Source organism: Peromyscus eremicus, chromosome 2 (genome assembly GCF_949786415.1).
Source record: "Peromyscus eremicus chromosome 2, PerEre_H2_v1, whole genome shotgun sequence".
In the NCBI taxonomy this organism is placed as follows: domain Eukaryota; kingdom Metazoa; phylum Chordata; class Mammalia; order Rodentia; family Cricetidae; genus Peromyscus; species Peromyscus eremicus.
In genome coordinates this window covers 130348799-130367681 of record NC_081417.1, presented here as the reverse complement: position 1 = coordinate 130367681, position 18883 = coordinate 130348799, and the positions used below count along the sequence as shown (strand labels likewise).

Below are 18883 nucleotides of genomic sequence, written 5' to 3'. Positions count from 1 at the left end.
ATAAAGATCCCACTAAACTTGACTTTCGATTTTGCTTGTGCATGGAGAAACAGCACGCTTCAGAATTCATGTGCTTTCCACTATATCCTCTTAGAATAGCAATTCACTAAGAGTTCTAGAAGGTGTGCCTTCACGTGCACCTGTGAGCTAATCCAAAGACTGCTTTGAAGGCCTGCTGTAACCTTAGGAGAGCCAGGGCAGGTGTCCATCATCTGCACACACACTCGGTGACTGTCAGCCATGCTTCTCCCTGGTCCATGAAGCAAGTGTTCATATACCCTTGCTTCCCTACTCAGAAAGAGATGTAACTCAGTTCCGCTTTGCTAAGCCCTATTTGGCAATGTGTCTAAACACATGCAAACTTAATTAGTTCAGGAGGGGAGCCCAAGTGCTTGCAGTGACAGATAAAAGTAACAGGGAAAGAGACAAGTCAGGACTGGCAGGGAGTTCTTACTCGGGCCCATTTCCCCAGCAGGCTGCTAATCAAAGGTGATGCAGCTCAGTTCTGGGGACTAACTGGCACTCTCATGGGTAAGGGGCAAGGCTTATAAGCTCAGTGGCATGATGAGATGCCATGAGTGCTTCTAAACATAAACCTAAGAATGAGGTGTCCAAAACGGTATTGCCTACAGCAGGCTCCTTCTAATAGACCAGAGGACCCAGGTATAGTGGCACCTGCAATTCTAATATTTGAGAGGCTGAGTCAGGAGGACAGTGAGTTCAAGACCATCTTGGCCTACAACAGTGAGACTCTGTCTCAAACTAAAAGCAACACAACAAAACAAACAAAACACAGTTCTGAGGATTCATTTATTTGTGGCCTTGCAAGAAAGCTCTCTGGCATCCCCAAATCATCCTCTATCCACGTCTGCTGGCCAGCTACGCCTCCATACCAAAATGAACATAAAAGTCTACAGCTTCAACACCAGGTAAGATCACAGCCCAGGCTCTGACCCTCAGGGCAAACAAGGGACAAGGAAGATGGATGTCCTACCAGATCACACAGTGTGGATCATGACAATGAGGACTGCAACAGGTGGTCAATGACCATGGTTCAACACATGGTTCTAGAGCCAGAAGCTTAGACTCAAATCCCTGCTCTGCCAACAAACAGGTTATGTGTCCTTGATAGAATAATTATCCCTCTGAGCCTCAGTATCTTGACTTATTTTTAAAATTTAAAAAAAAAAAGTGTTACAAAAAGAAACATTTCAGGATTGCAAGATAGCTGAACAAGTAAAGAACAGCTCTTGCTGCCATGCCTTACTGAGTTTGATTCCCAGAATCCACATGAAGGAGAGAACTCATTCGCCTGAGTGTTCTCCTCTGACTCCTGGCTCCATGGCAGTGCATACACACCCACATGTACACTTGCAGGCACATGTACACACAAAATAACTTAGTTGATAGGACTGTGGTGAGAGTTAAATGTGTAAGCAGCACAAAAGATCACTGATACACAGGACGTGCTCATAAACAAAGGCTGTGTTTACTCTTTGCTTTTAACTCTTTCAGGAGCCCCAGCCTGCAGTCCCAGAGGCACAGACCTCTTAGATAGAGTACTTCAAACTGTGCCCAGGAACAAGCTCCTTCTCCCCAGCCCAGCACCAACCCAACACCCAGCATCCTTCCAGAGCAGATATTCTACAGGACCACTTAGTTGTCCTTTGTTCAACAAACTAATGGGCTAGGTGGCATAGTTCAGTGACCAACTGTATGCTTAGCATATGTGAGTTCTTGGGTACAGTCCCCAGCACCCCCCCCAACACACACAAAAAAAATCCCAACTATTTACCAAACTACTGTTATACATCAAGCTTTGTCTGATGATTGTAAGTGTTTGCAATCTAGTGAAAGAAACAGACAAGTAGAGGTGGCTGTAATAAAATGTCGTGAAGGCATCAGTAAACAGTAAAAAAAAAAAAAAAAAGTAAACACGAAAGTGAGAGGAGGTAGAGCACTAAGGGAAGGAAGCAAGATCCTTGCTGATACCTTGAAGGTACAGCAGTATGGACTGGACCTCGAGGGTACAGTGAAGCAGAGGTGTGACCTGACCAGAGCCAGAGCCTACAACAGATTCTCTGGAGGAACCTCTGGGAAGTGTGGGCAACAGGATTTGCAGACTAACTGGCTGTGGCAAGGCAAGGGTGGTTCTCAGGTTTCTGACAAGGCAATTGAGTGATGGCACCATGGGAGAGTGTGGGGGGGAGGAGCACAGACAGTTCTCCTGGCCTGTGGAGGAATAGGAGGCATCTGTGTACAAGGCTTGGCACTCAAGGAGCTGATGGAGCAGATCTCTTGTCTCCAGCAGGATCATAATGGTTCTAATTTCTCTTGGAAAAAAGACTGGAGACCTCAGTGCATAGACAGGTGAAGATCCAGCAAAAGCCCACACCACTCTGATGAGAGCAAGAACGAAGGTAAATGAAAGCTAGGACAGGATCAAAGCAACACCAACACTTTAGGAACACCAACACATGTGGAGCATACCTTTAATCCCAGCACTGGGTGGATGGGGGGAGGGCAGAAACAGGCAGATCGCTGTGAGTTCAAGACTAGCCTGGTCTACATAGTTAAGTTCCAGGACAGCCAGGGCTACACAGAGAGATCCTGTCTCAAGGACAAAAATACCAAACTTAGGAAAAAACTAAGAAAAAGTGAACTGCAAAAGTGTGTAAGGAGGAGCCAAAGACTCAGAAGACACAGTTAAAGACTATCATGTCAAGATGACATGATTAGCTCTACTGAATGAGCCTAGAGGACCCAGCCTGACCCACCGCCAGCACCCTCAAGAGAACTCCTAGCCCACAGTGCTCTCCAACTGTATGGGTCTATCACTGAGTCCCTTCACTCCGGGTACCAGCAGTCTTGCTCTTCAACTTGACTACAGTCACTCAGTGCACACTCTCCACACCAGCAGTGGGTGGCATATAGTCAGCAAAGTCCCTCACTCTGCAGACTTTCTGAAAACCTCAGGTTCTCTAGGTCCATCTCTGCAGAGTACAGGCACAGGGCATAGCATGGACATCCTAGAAGTCATGGAGAGAAACTAAGACCAATCAATGCCAGACCTGCACTTACATGTAGTGGGAGAGCTTCCTGTACTAAAGGTGAGCTGAGTCTCCACGAAGGTCCCCTGAACCAACTCCAAACAGACCTCAGCCCCTCCTGAACTCAGGATAGTGCTTGATTATCCAAAGCGGGCCTCTTTGCAAACTGCACCGAGGCCTGTGCCTCCCTCCAGCCAGTTTTGCCTCCAGTCTTGCCCTCCCTTATTTGCCCCTTTTCTTAGATCAAAAGCCCACCTAGGAAGCCTCTGGTCTACTTCTCAAACATATGCTGTTCAACTGGTAAGCCTGGAGCTTCAGGCGAGAGGCTAGAACTCAAGTTATTTCAAATGGCTGCCCGTGCAGGTCTCACTCCTCACCATCCACAAACGCTACCTCTCCACCACCCCAAGGTTGGACATTCTCCAACTGGCTAAGCAAAGGAACAAGAAACCCCTTGGGGGAGCTTCAAGGAACAACAGGTAAAATGAGGAGAGGTCAGTCAGGGAAGGGCAGGGAGTTAAACTAAACCCTAATAAATATCTTTTCTATAAAAAGTATAGAAAATTAAAGCCACGTGGTGGTGGTGCACATCTTTTATACCAGCACTTGGGAGGCAGAGGCAGGTGGATCTCTGAGTTTAAGGCCAGCCTGGTCTACAGAGCAAGTTCCAGGACAGCCAGAGAAACCCTGTCTCAAAAAAAAACAAAACAAAACAAAAAAGTATAAAAGAAAATTAAATCCACCCCCACTAACTAAAACTCACCATAACAGTACCTGTGGCTACAGCATCAAGCCCTACAAACCCAGAGCAACACCTCATTCAGCTCTGAAGAAAGGCGGACACAAAGCGATTTGTCAGGATGAGAGCAGATTTCTTTGCTCCGGTGGGATTTTCACCGCCACTTCAGCTCCCATTTCTCAGTGCTGCACTAATCAGGCCTTTCCCAACAACATTGATGTGAAGCAGCTTTGGGGGCTAGAGGAACAACAGCAAGGAGAAGGAGCCGTGGCTTCCGGAAACCAGAGTGGGAAATGAAAACATTGGCTGAGCTCCTTCGACTTAGTTAAATCTGGAAATGGATGTCAAAATACGAAGTCAGCCACATCCTAAGAAGTTATGAGTGTCAATTTCACACAGCCTTGTCAGGCTCAGCAGCAGCCTTTGCCAGGCGCATAGTACAGGGCAGCTCTGCTGAGAGCCACTGACAGCCCCTACCAAGGCTCCAGAACACAAATAAGCAGTGCACAGTCACGCTGCACTGCTTACCTTTTCTCTCTGGCTGCTTTTATTTTGTTACACATTTAATTAAGAGCTTTCCCAGCAGTTACGCCGAGTCCTGCTTCTAAAAGGCAGTCACAAGGCCCTCCTCCCCCACCCTGCCACCCAGCAGCTGCTGCCTCTGGCATACCCTTCTCCAGCGTCAAACTCAAGTAAGTGCAAACTGTGAAGTCTTAGAATTCCTTTCGATTTGGTTGAGTCTTTACCTCTGTGAGCCCCAAAGTGTTATGCTTTGCTTTATTTGTTTGCTGTGTTTATAAAAGGGAGACATCGCCTCCTACCAGAGACAGTGGCTAAGACCAAATGACATACACACTTGGATTCTGCAACCCAATCCAGGCATCACAGAATGGCAGTGCAGCACAGGACCCAAAGGCTGGACTGGTGCTGCAGGCCAGAAGAGGCTAGACCAAGGACAGCGCCCTCTGAACCCTGCCTCTCCATCTCCAAACTGAGGAGGCCCAGCAGCAAGGTCTTGAGTCCCATGTACATCAAGTTGTCTGCACGCATGCTTGCACACACTACTCACAAATGACAGCAGCAGATTCAGAAGCACCAGCACTGAGACAATGAAGATACCAGGAGGAAAACACAGGAGGAGGAGAAGTCCTGCCTGGAGAGGCTACCTGGAGGAACTGGGGCCCTGGACCAGGTCAAAGCATCTTCCATTTGGGCCATGTGACCCCCAAAACCTGGGGTATTGGCCTGAGCCTGCCCCATCTGAACGGTTTCTCCTGGGTCAGAGCCTCCACGTAAGGCTCTCTAGGCTTCAAAGCTACACAGGATACACACATGAGAAGAGCTTTCCTAGGCTGGGGTACAGCTCAGTTGGTAGGTGTTTGCATGCACAAAGCCCTGGGTTCAGGAGCCAGCACCACAAATACCAGGTGTGGTGGAACATACCTACAATCCCAGTACTTGAAAAGTGGAGGCAGGACAATCAGTAGTCATCATATGTAGTGAGTTCAAGACCAGCCTGGGTTAATTATATACAAGATCCTGTCTCAAAAAACAAAAAACAAAAAGGGAATATCCTTGCCCTCTCAATTTCTCCATCAATGCCTCTGATTCAGATCTGCTTCCAGACTTCCAGACCCAGTCCGCACCATTTGTCTGTCATGTGGGAGACCAGAGACTCTGGAGCAAACCTAGAGGTGTACGGCTAGTGTATGTACACACACTTGAGTGCTGTGTGCCCATGTGTTCTGCAGATCATTCTTCCTGACTCCCCCACAAATCCAGCTAAGGTTCAAAAGCAGACGTGACACCCACCGGGGGCCTAAGCTCACCTCAATGACCAGGGTCTAAAACACACACAAGGGACCCTGGTGAGAATGTATTACCTGATTTGGCAGGAATAGCCACTGCAGTCACTATACCTCACCTCACTCCTACCAACACCCCCTCCCACCCACAACCCCCCCCCCACACGCACAGAGGGCAGGGGGGGAGGAGGGGGGGAGGGAGAGAGAGAGAGAGAGAGAGAGAGAGAGAGAGAGAGAGAGAGAGAGAGAGAGAGGACTCTGCCTGCTGCTGCTTTAGTCACAAAGAACACAGTGATATTGATTCTCTCCACCCTCAGCAAACAGTGCCCCCACCCCTTTGGTCCCCCAGGGGCTGTCTGAAGCCAGGTGTCCATGAGGACAGACAAGAAGCACAAGTGTCAGCCTAGCAGAGGAGCCTGTCCTGTTTTCCACAACCAGATAGAACAGGATCAGAAGACAAAGGAGAAGCAGTAGGGACAAAGGGAGAGAGAGAGGAGGGTGACTTGGGCAGCTTCCCAGAAGCAGCCCTCTCCAATCAGACCACCAGGCTCTCAGCTAGATAACCAGGTCTCACAATGCAAATAATAGGGCAGCACAGTAACAGTTAAGAGAAAGGACCCTGGAGCCAACTGCTGCATCTGAATGCTGGCTGTGTGGTTCTGGGAAAGTTACTTAACTTCTCTGTGCCTTAATTTCTTTAACTATAAAACAGAAGTAAGAACAGTACCTACTTCACAGTACTGATGAATGAGTTCTTATTTCAGAGCACTCCAAATAGTAAATACTATGTATTCTGTTTAAAAGATTTTTTTTTTTAAATAAAATGAAGAACAGCCGGGTGGTGGCCGCACACACCTTTAATCGCACTACTCAGAAGGCAGAGGCAGGTGGAACTCTGTGAGTTTGAGGTTAGTGTGGTCTACAAAATGAGTTCTAGGACACCTGGGACTGTTACACACAGAAACCCTATTTCGAAAAACCAAATATATGCCCCCCCCCCCAATCCTCTTTTAATGCTCTTCTCTGGGTCAGTAACATGCAGGCCAGCAATTAGAACGGCTGTTGTGAGCAGCAAGACTCGTCAAAGGCCCCTAGCTGGTCCCTGCCCTGTTCCAGAGACGCCTAGTAGTCACAGCTCCCAGCCTTTCTCAAAGACCCAGGGACCCCTGCTGCCCAGCAAGCTTGAACATTGAAGCCCTAAAAGACAATGCCTGGTCCCTTAGATGCCAAGCCCTGCAGCAAAGAAGCCCTCTACATACTCACATGACTTTCAAGTCCCAGTCTCCGCAGGTGACAAAAATTGACTTGACGTTGGGATCTAAGAGGCCTTCCTTCGCCATCCACTCATCGACCCTCTGGAAAGTACACAAGAACAAATGAGATTGTCCTTTTTCTGAGCCTATGAATAGCCCCAACAGTGACACGCAGATAAGCCATTTGTAATCAGAGCAAAAGGAATGGTAATCTCCCCCAGCTGCACTGAGCTGTGTGCTCTTAGCCCTGGCCTGGCTCTGGACTACAGAGGTTCTTAAAGGATGATCCCTTTGAGAAGACATCACAAGTCTGTGTGTGGTGGGAGAGGGAGTCCCTCTACCCTTCAATGTATGACAGCCTACCCAGGATCCCAACTGGCAGTCCAAACACCCTTCTCTGACTTGACTGTCTCTTTCCTTGACTGTTATACTAAGACACAGGCCAGCACAAACACAGGCTATCCTGGGCCATAAGAACAGGGCAGTAAGAAGCCACAAGCAGTACCTTACCTATAGTCTTGTTCACACTCATGCTATTTCACACTTACAGTAAGTGCTTACTAACTGTGTTTATGAACCTAGCTATTCATCAAGCAAAGATGGAGTCCCTTTCCCTTCAAAGGAGGTCCCACTGATGGGCTGGAAAACAGGCTCTATTTTGCATTTCTCCTTTTCTTAGCCAAGGGTTCAAATTCAGCAGAGTGTTTTGAAGATTGAGCTCAAGTGCTGCACAGGGAAAGAAAGCATTCCTAAGCACACCTAAGTCCTTCTCTTCATGCCTCCAGCTGATTTTACTGTTTGCACTCACTGGAGTACAAACACAAGCATCGGTATATAACAAGAGAATTATCATAAAGAATTCATGAAGTATTGCCTATTTTTCAGAAGACCCCAGGCACAGGGAGGGAGTGCAGCCAATAAGACCATGGATTCTACTTGCATGGGATGATTATTTTTTAAGTCTCTATCATACAGTAGTTAGAAACACAGAATTGAAAGCAACACAAATCTAGGTTCCAATCCTTGGCTCTTCCTTATCCTGGTTATGTTGTTGACTGGAAGTAATTTAAAAGTCACTTAATATCACTGTACCTCAGTTTCCTTCATCTATAAAACGGGGTAAGATGACAATCCTTCCTGAGTTGTTCTGAGAATTAACTGTGATAATGTGTCAACACCTCCCCTACAATAGACAGGAAGGAGGCTGAGAGGAGAGGAAGGGAGTTGGAAAAGTGATTGGACTGCTACAGCACCAAGAGGAAGAATACTCCTGGCAACAGTACAGGCATGGTGGGATGACTGTATAAGAAGTGACTTCAAGTCTGTCTTCCCTAGCAGACTGTAAGAATGCAAGGGGCATTTGTGTGTGTGTGTGTGTACGCACACTGCTTCATTCACTGTCCTAATCCCAAACCCAGACCTGGATTTAATTCCAAACAAATGTGTTGCCAGGCATGATGGCACACATCTGTAATCTCAGCAGTTTGGAAGCTGTGGTGTTGAGGATCACAAGTGTGAGGCAGCCTGAGCTACATAGACAGTTCAAAACCAGCCTGAGCTATACAGTAGACCCTGTCTCAAAACAACAGATACTTGATGACTAGAACATTAACAGACAGAAGTTTAGTGAGCCAAGCCTAAAGTGCAGAAAAAGCTGGAAATGCAGTTAGACCAGACTGTAGAGGGGCTGTGTGCTCAGCAGTGATGGAGAGCACGTGTGGGCTGCAATGAAGAATCCTCCATCTAGCAGGTGTAGCTAGCTCCCCTGGCACTTCTGAGATGCTAGAGGCACCCATAAGAAGACCAAGAACCCACTCAAGTTCCATGGGAGGCTAGTACCCAGAGTGTCAGAGCTGCTTCCTGGTTCAACTGTGTAGACCAGTCTCTAAACCCTCTTCATAGTCTGTATCTATGCCTACGAATCTTCCCCAGCCCAGGAACCTCCTAAGCAGTGAGGCTGGGTATTCCACTGCTGATTGTCTTCTCAGCTCTCTGGCTTAATCCCTTATACCCATGTACACACATGTGCAGACACACACCATCACATCTTTACCCAAGGTCATCTAAAGAAAAGACAGACTTCATTCAAGAGAAGCGATAAGATCAACCCAGAGCTTCCTAAATCCCTAAAACCTTGTGTTAGTTGGCTGACTCTATACACTCAAGTAAGTGTCCCACGTGACAGGATGCTAACCTCCCAATTCACAGTGGGAAAGGAGAGGAGGACAGGACAGGGCCGACAGAAGGACTCAGCCAGCATGACCATCTTTGTCCCAAGAGGCACTTATACTCCACCATGTGGCAGAAACTTAGTGAGCATCTTTCAGTGTGAGTCTGCCCAGACACTCAGGCCTGACCTCCCTTGTTTGGCCTAAATGAAGAAAAGCAACAGGAGGCACAAGACAACTGTCTGTTGAGTAGTCCCTTCCATCCCCGGCAGGGTAGTGGGCCCAGCCTGAGCTCTACTCTGAATAAATGAGTCAGGTAAGCATCTTGCTGGCTGCTTTGATTGGGACAAGAAATGCACATTTTAGTTCTGTAACTGACTCAGGACTAAACAGGACTGATATGGTGTCCTTGTTCTCCAGAAACTACTCAGATTGATGCTGGAAATCTTCCCTCCTCACCTACAAAGTCCTAGGAGTGGATGACATTCAGAACATCCTAAGCACCCTACTCCAGAAAGGTGTCTTTTGAACACCACATCTCCCCTCAATTCAACCATTACTTTAATGACCCTGGTTTGGAGCTGACCCAGAACATTCTGCCAGGACTCCAGCAACAGACATTCCTGGGAAACGCTGTCAGTCCTCTATTCTCCCTTCTTAGAGCAAGGCTGGTTGGGGATACTGTTGGCAAAGAGCAACCATACTGAGAGGATCCCTCAGTCCTAGCATGGACTACCTCTCTACAGGACAGTAGGGAAAGGAGGCAAACAGAAGTTCCCTTCCTTGCCTTCTGCCATCTATTGCAAGTGCCCTCACCATGGCCAAAACTGAGCTGACATGCCTGGACCTTTAGACTCCAGGGATACAGAGTACTCATTGCCACTGAGGTAAGCTGAGTCTGCCTTTCAGACCTGCTCTATCCCGATGGTTCCAGGATGTTCAGGCCACAATGCTCCCCCAGAGGACAGGATTCATGGCTAAGGAGAGATGTCTCCCTTTTGATCCCACAACTCCACTTCTTCGCTGTCCACTTCCCATGCCAACATGCCTTGCTATTCCTCCTAAACACTGATAAGGTCTAAGCTTTGGATTTACGAGTCTTACAAACAAAGCGCCCAACGAAATCCACAGGCTTGCTCTTGTCTGCCTCCTCTACAGAGCAGGGCTGGGAAGGAACTGTTTTTCTTAGAAAACCCTGAGGCTGGAGGGGTAGAGGGGAGGGAGGCTGAGACCAAGCATAGCCTCTTCCTTACACCCGCAAGCCAGAGCATAGGAAGCAGCGCCTTAACCTTTCCCAGTTCCCTGAGGAGAATATCTAAGAAGTGTGGTCTCTGCCAAGAGTTCTAAAGTCTTTAATTTGATTTCCCTCACATAGGCAATTGTTGTAATTATTCTGATTAGGAATCATTACCCAGTGCAGCCTTTGCACCCGACAGGCACATGGCAGCATCCTGCAGCAAGCTGCGGTGGGGCCGGGCCGGCAGCGGGCTGCAGCTCCTGGAGGAGCTGACAGCAAACAAAAGCCATCGATGGGAGTTCTGGGTGAGTTAATGAAGTGCTCACATGCCACAAGAAGCCAACACCAAAGCTAAACAAAAACACCTCCAGTCCCTGGGGCTAATCCCGCAAGGCTGCAGAGCAGCTCCCCTGCCCCAGCCCACCCAGAGCAGGCCGACAGACAGCACAGGGCTGTCCCCAGGCCAGGCAAGGAGGGGGCTCTGCCTGACTCCTGGCAGCACTTGGACATCCTGTCAGTAACCCTGACGGGAACAGCTGGAGATGACAGATCAATGGTTCAATACTCTCAACGGCATGTCACTGATGTGACAGCAAATGTTATTCTAATCAAGCCATAATCATAGTCAAATTATACGGCTACATTCTCTGGAGGGGAGGGGGAAAAAGGCAGCAGGAAGAGGTCAGAGGTCAGGAATTAAAGGTCATTCAGCCTACCTCCAGCACTTGCTGCAGCCTTGGCTGGCCATCCACCATGGCTTGAATAATCCCGGTGAGCTGTAAGAAAAGAAAAACAGCCTCTGGGTGGAAAACCAAGCTGCAAGGGCCTCATGCTGGACAGTCCATTCTGTCCCTCTCCCTCCTCCCAATGCGAGGGCTAGGGCCTCACTGCTTCAAGCTCAGAGCCAGGCCAGGCGCTTGGGAATCATACCCTAGGATGCGGTATGAACACCCTCAACAGCAGGTAGCCTGAGACGGACGGACGGGCCTGCACACCCATGCTAACAACAGGGCAGGCTCCATGCTTGTTCATTTGGGGGATTTTTTCTTTTAATTTTACATGTCTTTTGTATTTAACAGGTTCAATAAGCTCCCACAAATTATTCTTAAGGCACATTAGACTCTGGCTTCACAGAAGTTCCCGTGGAGCCTAGCACACTTGGGTTTGAGCCTTCCCTTTCTGTCAATCTAGCACTTCCCCAAGCCTAGTGAACCTCCTCAGAAATCTGCACACCTCAGTCCTCAACACCACCTAGGCAAGCTGGAAGGCCACCTACGAGCAATGGAGAGACAGACGAGCAAGTCTGAAGGATAGACTCTGGCGTACGGACTGACTCACAGGCATAGGCCATGCCCAGGTCAGGCCTAGCTTTAAGCAAGTTTGTTTTGCTTTGCTATTTCCAGAGTAAAAATATCACTCAAGCTCAGTGTGGGCACAGACTTCCTATCGGTATTTGAAGCCCAAGGCCCTGTCCCAGACACTAGCTAGAACTCACAATGCTATCATGTCCCTGGCTATTCTCACAAAGAGTACTATGTCGAGCTGGCTTGGAAACAACTTTTTTGTTGAAGTGGGGGAAGGGGTTTAAAACTCCAATTAAACTATAATTACATTTAATGACTACCAAATACCCAACTCACAGGAAGTGCTGGTTCTAAGAGGGAAGGTTATTTTCTCATAGTGACTTACATGGAATGGTAATACACACCTTTTAGGGAAGAAATTTTCATTTTAAGAATGCTGAGTTCCTCTAGGTGGGTTTCTGTAGTTCATCAAGTCATTATTAGGTGGTATTTTAAGGAAGTGTAAGGACACAGCCACTCTATTTTATATTCCAGAAACTGTTTTTATATTAATCTGTATTTTAATTGGGTAACAGCTGCTGCCTACAGACTTCCCATGGTCTAAAAGGAAAATAAATTAGAAAGATTAACTACACTGTTGTTTCGCAAGGCTTTAACCCACAGCATGCCCACCCGGCTGGCACCTCCACACCCTTTCCTTGCTTGGGAGACCAAAGAACTGCCCAGCAGAGGGAGGGCCTGAGCCAAAAGAAGAAAAGACTGCTCTCCTGTTACAGCCTAGAGGGAGGGGGAGGCACCCTGCACGGGAGGGAGGTTTACATTTGAGAACAGAGCACTCCTCTTCTTCATTCTCCGGGCACCTACTATGTGCCAGAGAAGCAGGGCCTGCACAGGAACACTGAAGCTCTGCCTTCTTGGAAGGTGCCCTCTTCACCACAGTGCCCTCCCGTGTCTAGTCCGGTTAGCACCAGAGCCTACCCAAGCTCAGAACCACACCCCAGCAGACAAGAAGTTGTCCTGCATTTTCTGTCAGGCACACAGGGACCAAGACTCAGGGAGAGACTCTCATTTTCAACTCCAGGTCCACCTTCCAGAAGACAGACTGACAGCCAGGGACTACAGCTACTCACCCCAGCCTTGCTCATTCCCACTAAATTCTCCAGGTTGGAGGGATGGGTTAGGGTCAGGGCTGTGGTGGGAAAGGCTCACATTCACTCTCCCTTCTGGAAAGCTCCAGGGTCCAAGCACCAGTCTGCATCTAGTATGAGCCCTAGGGATGGCCAGGCCCCCTTCTCTGGCTCCACCCAGGGGAGTTCAGAGCAGCTCAACACTGAAGGGCTTCAGAAAGTCTTACAGTGCAGACAAAGGCACAGAGCAAGAACCTAGGCCCTGGGGAAAACAGACGTAGATAAGAAACACACTACACCTGTAGATTAGTAGCACAGCACTTGCCGAGCACACTCAAAGCCCTGGCTTTTAACTTTAGCACCACACACACACAATAAAAAAAGTCACCGAAAAAGAAAACTAGGGGCCACAGAGCTGTCCTGCTGGAGAGCTGTAGGACTCCTCACTGTAGGCCAGGCCCACCTCTCCCCACATGTCGGTCAACTGTGATGCCATGCTTTCTAGAGGGCAAGTGTTTCCACTGGTGGCCAGCCAGTGTGGCTCACCACTGAGTTCATTTGGGATTGAAGTCAGTCTCAGAGACAAAGGCTTGAACAGTAGTTCAACTAGACACAGTCTCCTAAGGGAAGTCTCCAAGCCCTTAAGGGACTGAGAAAGTTCTTGAAGGGTTAGATTCATCACCCAAAGAATGAGCCACCTCTTACCAGCTCTGCCAGTGCACACTGGATGAAGAGGGCTAAAACTGGGGCAGCTAGTCCCCATACTTGATAGACTACCAATCTGTGAATGGTGAGGGAGAGAGACAACTGTATAACATTAACTGGGAAGTTCTATCTTAGGTCTAACTTAAATCCTTCATACTGTAGTTTTAAGCTCATCCCTGCTTAGATTAGTGTATGTTTGCAAAAGGCTTTCTTATCCTTACAATGAACGGTACTAGAGCAAAGCCAAGCATTTGCTAAGCTGAAAACCAGGGCTCACAGGCTAAACAGGCTCAGAGGCCTTAACCACTTAAGGTAGGAGAGGTGAGAGGAAGAATTAATGTGTGTACTCTGGCTCCTTCCACCAAGGAATTAACAGATTAACTCCCACTTCTCCAGATGGAAAGCACAGGCGGGGACTTTGGACATGACTGGTCGGTCACACTGCTGGTTCCCAAGGACCCTACCTACATGAGGGCTCTGTCCAGGGATGAGCTGGCGACATCAGAAACAGTAGCAACTCCAGGAAGCAGCCCAGGAAACTCAGTGCCACCAGCATGTCAGCGGCCAGGCGCTCTCCTTTCACAGTTTATCTCCAACACAATCGCATTCCGACACCACGACAGTGTGCTGATTACATAAGCACTTGTCTCTGGTGTGCAATCTGATAACCAGACCCACTCTTTCTCCTCACACAATAAATCTCACCCTTTCTAAGTACAGGTGCAAGACAAAGCCCTTTACTGGCATTTAGCAAAATGGGCATTTCTCTGTTGGTTTTTTTTTTTTTTTCATGACAACAACAACAACAAAAGACTGCACATGGCCAGGGACTGCAGCGCCCAGCTGCTGGAGCGCGAGCTCACAAGCTGGGTCAGATTCCAGAGGCCACAGGAGAGGAACATCCAGCCCTGTCTCCACTAGAGCCATGCTCAGGGTGGCTGTCAATGAACTGAAGCGGTACCTCAGGAGGCTGAGACTTTCTTCACAAAGCAGCATAAGCATTTGTGAAACTACAGACCCGTTCAGGCCAAAGCCTTTTCTCTGTGGCCCAGCATTATACAAGCATGTGCTCACACATACATGCACATATACAGGTTAGAGGTTTTGTTTGGGTGTTTTTTGAGACCAGGTCTCATTACCTAGCCCTGGGCCTTGGTATTTCAGCCTTGAACTCAATAGGTTAATCCAGACTGCCCTCCAACTCCCAGCCTCCTGTCTTAGCCTCTAGGTACAAAGATTACAGGCATGAGTCATTGTGCATACCTATTTGTCTATCTAAGACAGTCTCATGTCGTCCAGACCAGCACTGAACTCCTCATCCTCCTGTTTCTGACTATAGAGTGCTGAGATTATAGGCACATGCTATGCACCTTACCACACTAGGGTTCTGAAGAACTTCTTGTGCATTTGAGAAAGAAGCTACACTAGAAGAGCTGCTTGGGTCCAGTCTAGAGGTGTGAGAGCACTGCTCACACATTTATTAATGAGAGGCTCCGGGTAGGTTAACTCCACCCACCCACCGCTATCTCAACAGTGGCTTACTGCCAGGGCAGGTGAGGCCTCACCCTGTACCCAGAATTCTCTTCAAGACCTAGTTACAGCTGATATGGGCTCAGGGCAACACTGAGGTAATGTGACGTTTTCCAGAGACTTTACTCACTCAAAAGGACAAGTCAGAGGTCACCAAGATGGCTCATCCATAGGGCATTTGCCACCAAGCCTAAGGACCTGAATTCAATTCCTGGGCGGCACCATGAAAGGAGAACTGACTCCCACAAGCTGTCCTCTGCCCAACGTGCATCACAGCATGTGTGCACTCCCTCCCAAACACAGATTTTTTTTTTTTTTAAAAGACCAAGTCAACAGTATAGTAGCTTTGGAGGAGACACAGACACCTCCTTGGCAACAGTCCCTTGTTTATGGAGCACACATGGTACTAACTCTCATAATGGGACAGAAATGGATCTGCACTCTGGGAATGCATCACTGAGTAGCAAAACAGATAAATAATCAAAATATAAGCTATCTGATCAATGTGATTTTGGGGTAAGCACAATCCAGGCTGTGCACCAAGGAAGGACGCAACCCTAAGCAGGTCTGGAGCACAAGAAAGCACAGGGCACACCGCAGCAGGTGGGGACAGAGCAGGAGCTAGGAGTTTGGAGAGCACTGAGTTCTCAACCCAATGCCTCACAACCAGACCTTTGTCCAGAACCGCTGTGCCGCCCGGATCCCAACACCACTCCCACCACCCTCCAACTGTGGATGTTCCTGGGTAAAACTGTCAAGAAGAAAAAACCATGCTTTCCTTGTAGTCTCACAAAGCTGCACCAGAAACTCTGTGCTGGAAGATGCTCCTGGATGCCTCCCATCCCTACTTTCTGGAGCACCTACCCTTGCCAAAGGCCGGCCCTAGAAGCATTCTGCCATTCCTGAACAGGCAGCAACCACTCCAAGATCTGGGCCTCTGGTCCACACCAGGCAGTGTGACCACACTAGTTTAAATGTCCCCATTCCATTTGTTCCTCAAAGCTAAGCTAACCAGGTTGGCCTGGTTAGTACCTGGATGGGAAGAGGGCATGGCATGGCTTCCAGGCCATTGGGTGTCTTAGGTGGTAGCTAGTATAACCTTCCACTGTTGAATGACGGCTTTCTAAAAGGGAGCAAAGGGCAAATTAGCCACTCACCCTAGTGGGAGAGGCAATTTCCAGGGGAAGGGGGAAAATGAGGGACAGCTTCAAGATCATGAGCTGGAATGAAAGGCTTGCGAGACTGGACACCTGGACAGATGGGTGCATGCCATAAAAGGCTTACCTGGGCCAAATGGCAAACACTGACTATGAGTTCAGGAGCAGCTCTGGAGACCCCATATCTGGGCTAGTTAGCCTCAGGGCCCACCGAACCACCCACTGCATCTAGCAGGCCGTTCCCCAGCCTCTTCCACAGCAACAAAAAAATGTTTGGGATCCCTCAAGGACTTCTTTCCCCTATTTCACTTACGTGTAGAAAATAGGTCTTTGCATGAAGGCACAAAGGCTCACCTCTGCTCCCACGCATGCCTGGCCAGTGATTCCACCACAGAACGCATGGCACGCATGGCACATTACAGTGAGAGCAGCCACAGAAAACTTCTCTACACCCTTCTGGGAGTCAGCCCCCCAGGAGCTCCTCTCTTCTAAACCTCAGGCAATCATCAAAATCTCAGCTCCATTTCTGCAGTCTGTAAAACGGAGTCTGCTAATCTGCAGACAAGGTAGCCAAGTACAGTGTGAGCCTAGATGAAAACACTTAAGCCTTGGCCAGTCTTTCTTCTCTGTCCTTGGTGGGAGAGTCCTGCTTTACTTTGTAGAAGGACAGAGCAACATCAGCATCTTAGGAAGCTAAGAAAGCCTGAACGTAACAATTCTCTCTAAGTGGCTAAAATCTTCACCTCTTCCCAGCAGGCACTATACTACTGAAAATGGAACAGGACAGAACCTGAGTCCCATACTATTCAGAGACTGACTCCAAGTGTACAGTTGTTAGGAATATGGAGGGCAAGAAGGAAAGGGAAATGTTGGAAAATCTTGGGCAAACAGTATTTTGTTTGGGGACAGGTACTCAAGCAGTCACAGACTAAAGAAGCCATTGCTGCGTTCTTGCCTTAACCACTGATCAGATCTAGTTTTCTCTAAGTGGCCTGCATGAACCAACAATCCCAAAGCTCCTCTCCCAGCAGCTCTTACCTCTGTACAGAAGGGGGTAAGCTGTGGGTGGACTACAGGCTGGACATACATGTGAAAGGTAGACTCGATTTCCATGGTCCGGCCATTTAACTTCAGGATGGGAAACTCAATGATTTCCTAGAATGCCAAAGAGACAGAAGAGAAGGTAAGTCATTCTTATGATCAACCATTTCAAATAACTACGCCAGGCTGAGAAAAAATGGCTCATTCCTCCTGCAGCCCAAACCCAAGACTAGAAGAGGGGATGTCAACAAGTCTCCCCATGGTTTTTAGGAAGGAAGACAGTAGCATCCGCACTCTGCCTGCCAGTTTCCCTGACAGGAGCCCATCAGTTGAACCTCTAAGAGAAAGAAAGGCCTTCCTTCTCTTGCCCAGGGTGCTGTCCTGAAAGGTCTGGATCTCTAGGTAAGCAAGCAGCCACCAGCACAGGCACAGTGGGGTCTTCACTAGTTTTGAAAGAAAGGAAAAAAAAGATAACAAACAACTCCCCCCAATAAAGCCAAAGGGGATATGAGAGAGAAGGAGGAAAGAGAACACCAGTTAATAGAGGCCAGTGCCTCCCACCTTTCCTTCCAGCTCTGCACACTCCCCTTTGCCTGCCCTATCCGCCCAACCGCTTAGCAAGCCCTTCCCAGTCTGCCGGAAGGTAATGGAAGAGAAGGAGGAGGAGTGACAATTTGTTTGGTGTCTCTAAGATTAATTTGTCTCCGTTATTTAATAGAGATGCACAGCACCAAGGTCCTGGTGTGCAAACAGGCTTGCAGAACGCTGGCTGTGCAGCACGCCTCATACATCGTTCCTGGAAAGGGAGGGATGCACCAGAGGGGGGAGAGGGCAGGAGAGAGCACGCGTACCACGAAGAAGAGGGAAACCAAGGGGAGAAAATAAAAAAATATATTGCTTTTTAATATTCAAAAACAGTTTGCAAAATTTAATCAAAGCAGAGGAAAAGCTAACATTTTTACCACTTTGACATTTTTATTAGCGCTTTCATAAATTTTTAAAACATGAATGGAATTAGTTTACAACACCCACACACATACACACACACAAAAAAAAAAAAAAACTGCCCTGAAAACATCTGGAAAAGACAAATAGGAAATAATAAAAAAATAAATAAAAGCAAAATCTTCCAAGTAAAATTAGCATGTGAAAACAGCCTCCACTGCAGAGACAAAAAGGAGTCTTGCCCACACAAGGGCCCCAACAATCAGCTCCAGGGACATACCTACCCCAGAACCCTCATTCCAGAGAAGATCCTTCTGGCATCATCAAAACCAAGGCAAACTCGTTCTCTGCAGAGAGATCCTGGAGAAGCAATACAGAACTCACCACTGCTGACTACTGACCCCACTCAGGGAATCAGTGGGTGGAAGACAAAAAGTTGTCGATTGCCTTCATGTCCCAAGGGATACAACTGCCATCCTTGAGAAATATATCCACTAATATTATGGGCTTCTGTGTAGCCTGGACTGTCCTGGAAATCACTCTGTAGACCAGGCTGGCCTTGAACTCAGATTTGCCTGCCTCTCCCTCCTGTGTGCTGGGATTAAAGGCATGGGCCACCACATCTGGGGCTAGACTTATTTTATTTTTAAGTATTTATTTCAATCCAAAGCATAACAATAAAGCTGAAAAACAAATCAAGGCAGTTACATTTCAGATCAGAGAAATTTAAAGGCTCTGACTGCCTGGAAGCCCTAGGCCAGTAGTTCTCAACCTCCTAAGGCTGTGACCCTTCAATACAGTTCCTCATGTTGTGGTGAACCC

At 48.0% G+C, this 18883-nt stretch overlaps 1 protein-coding gene across 4 annotated transcripts in view; it reads right to left on the bottom strand.

Annotated features, from left to right (window-relative positions):
* The window catches only part of Eri3 (ERI1 exoribonuclease family member 3), a 100544-nt gene that overhangs the window by 49923 nt on the left and 31738 nt on the right, over positions 1–18883 (bottom strand). For all 4 annotated transcript variants that reach the window (XM_059254833.1, XM_059254832.1, XM_059254831.1 and 1 more), the window contains exons 4-6: positions 17114–17230; positions 10969–11028; positions 6858–6949 (exon numbers count right to left, since the gene is read on the bottom strand). In XM_059254833.1, the coding sequence (XP_059110816.1) occupies positions 6858–6949; positions 10969–11028; positions 17114–17230 (269 nt within the window). The remainder of the gene's footprint in view (positions 1–6857; positions 6950–10968; positions 11029–17113; positions 17231–18883) is intronic.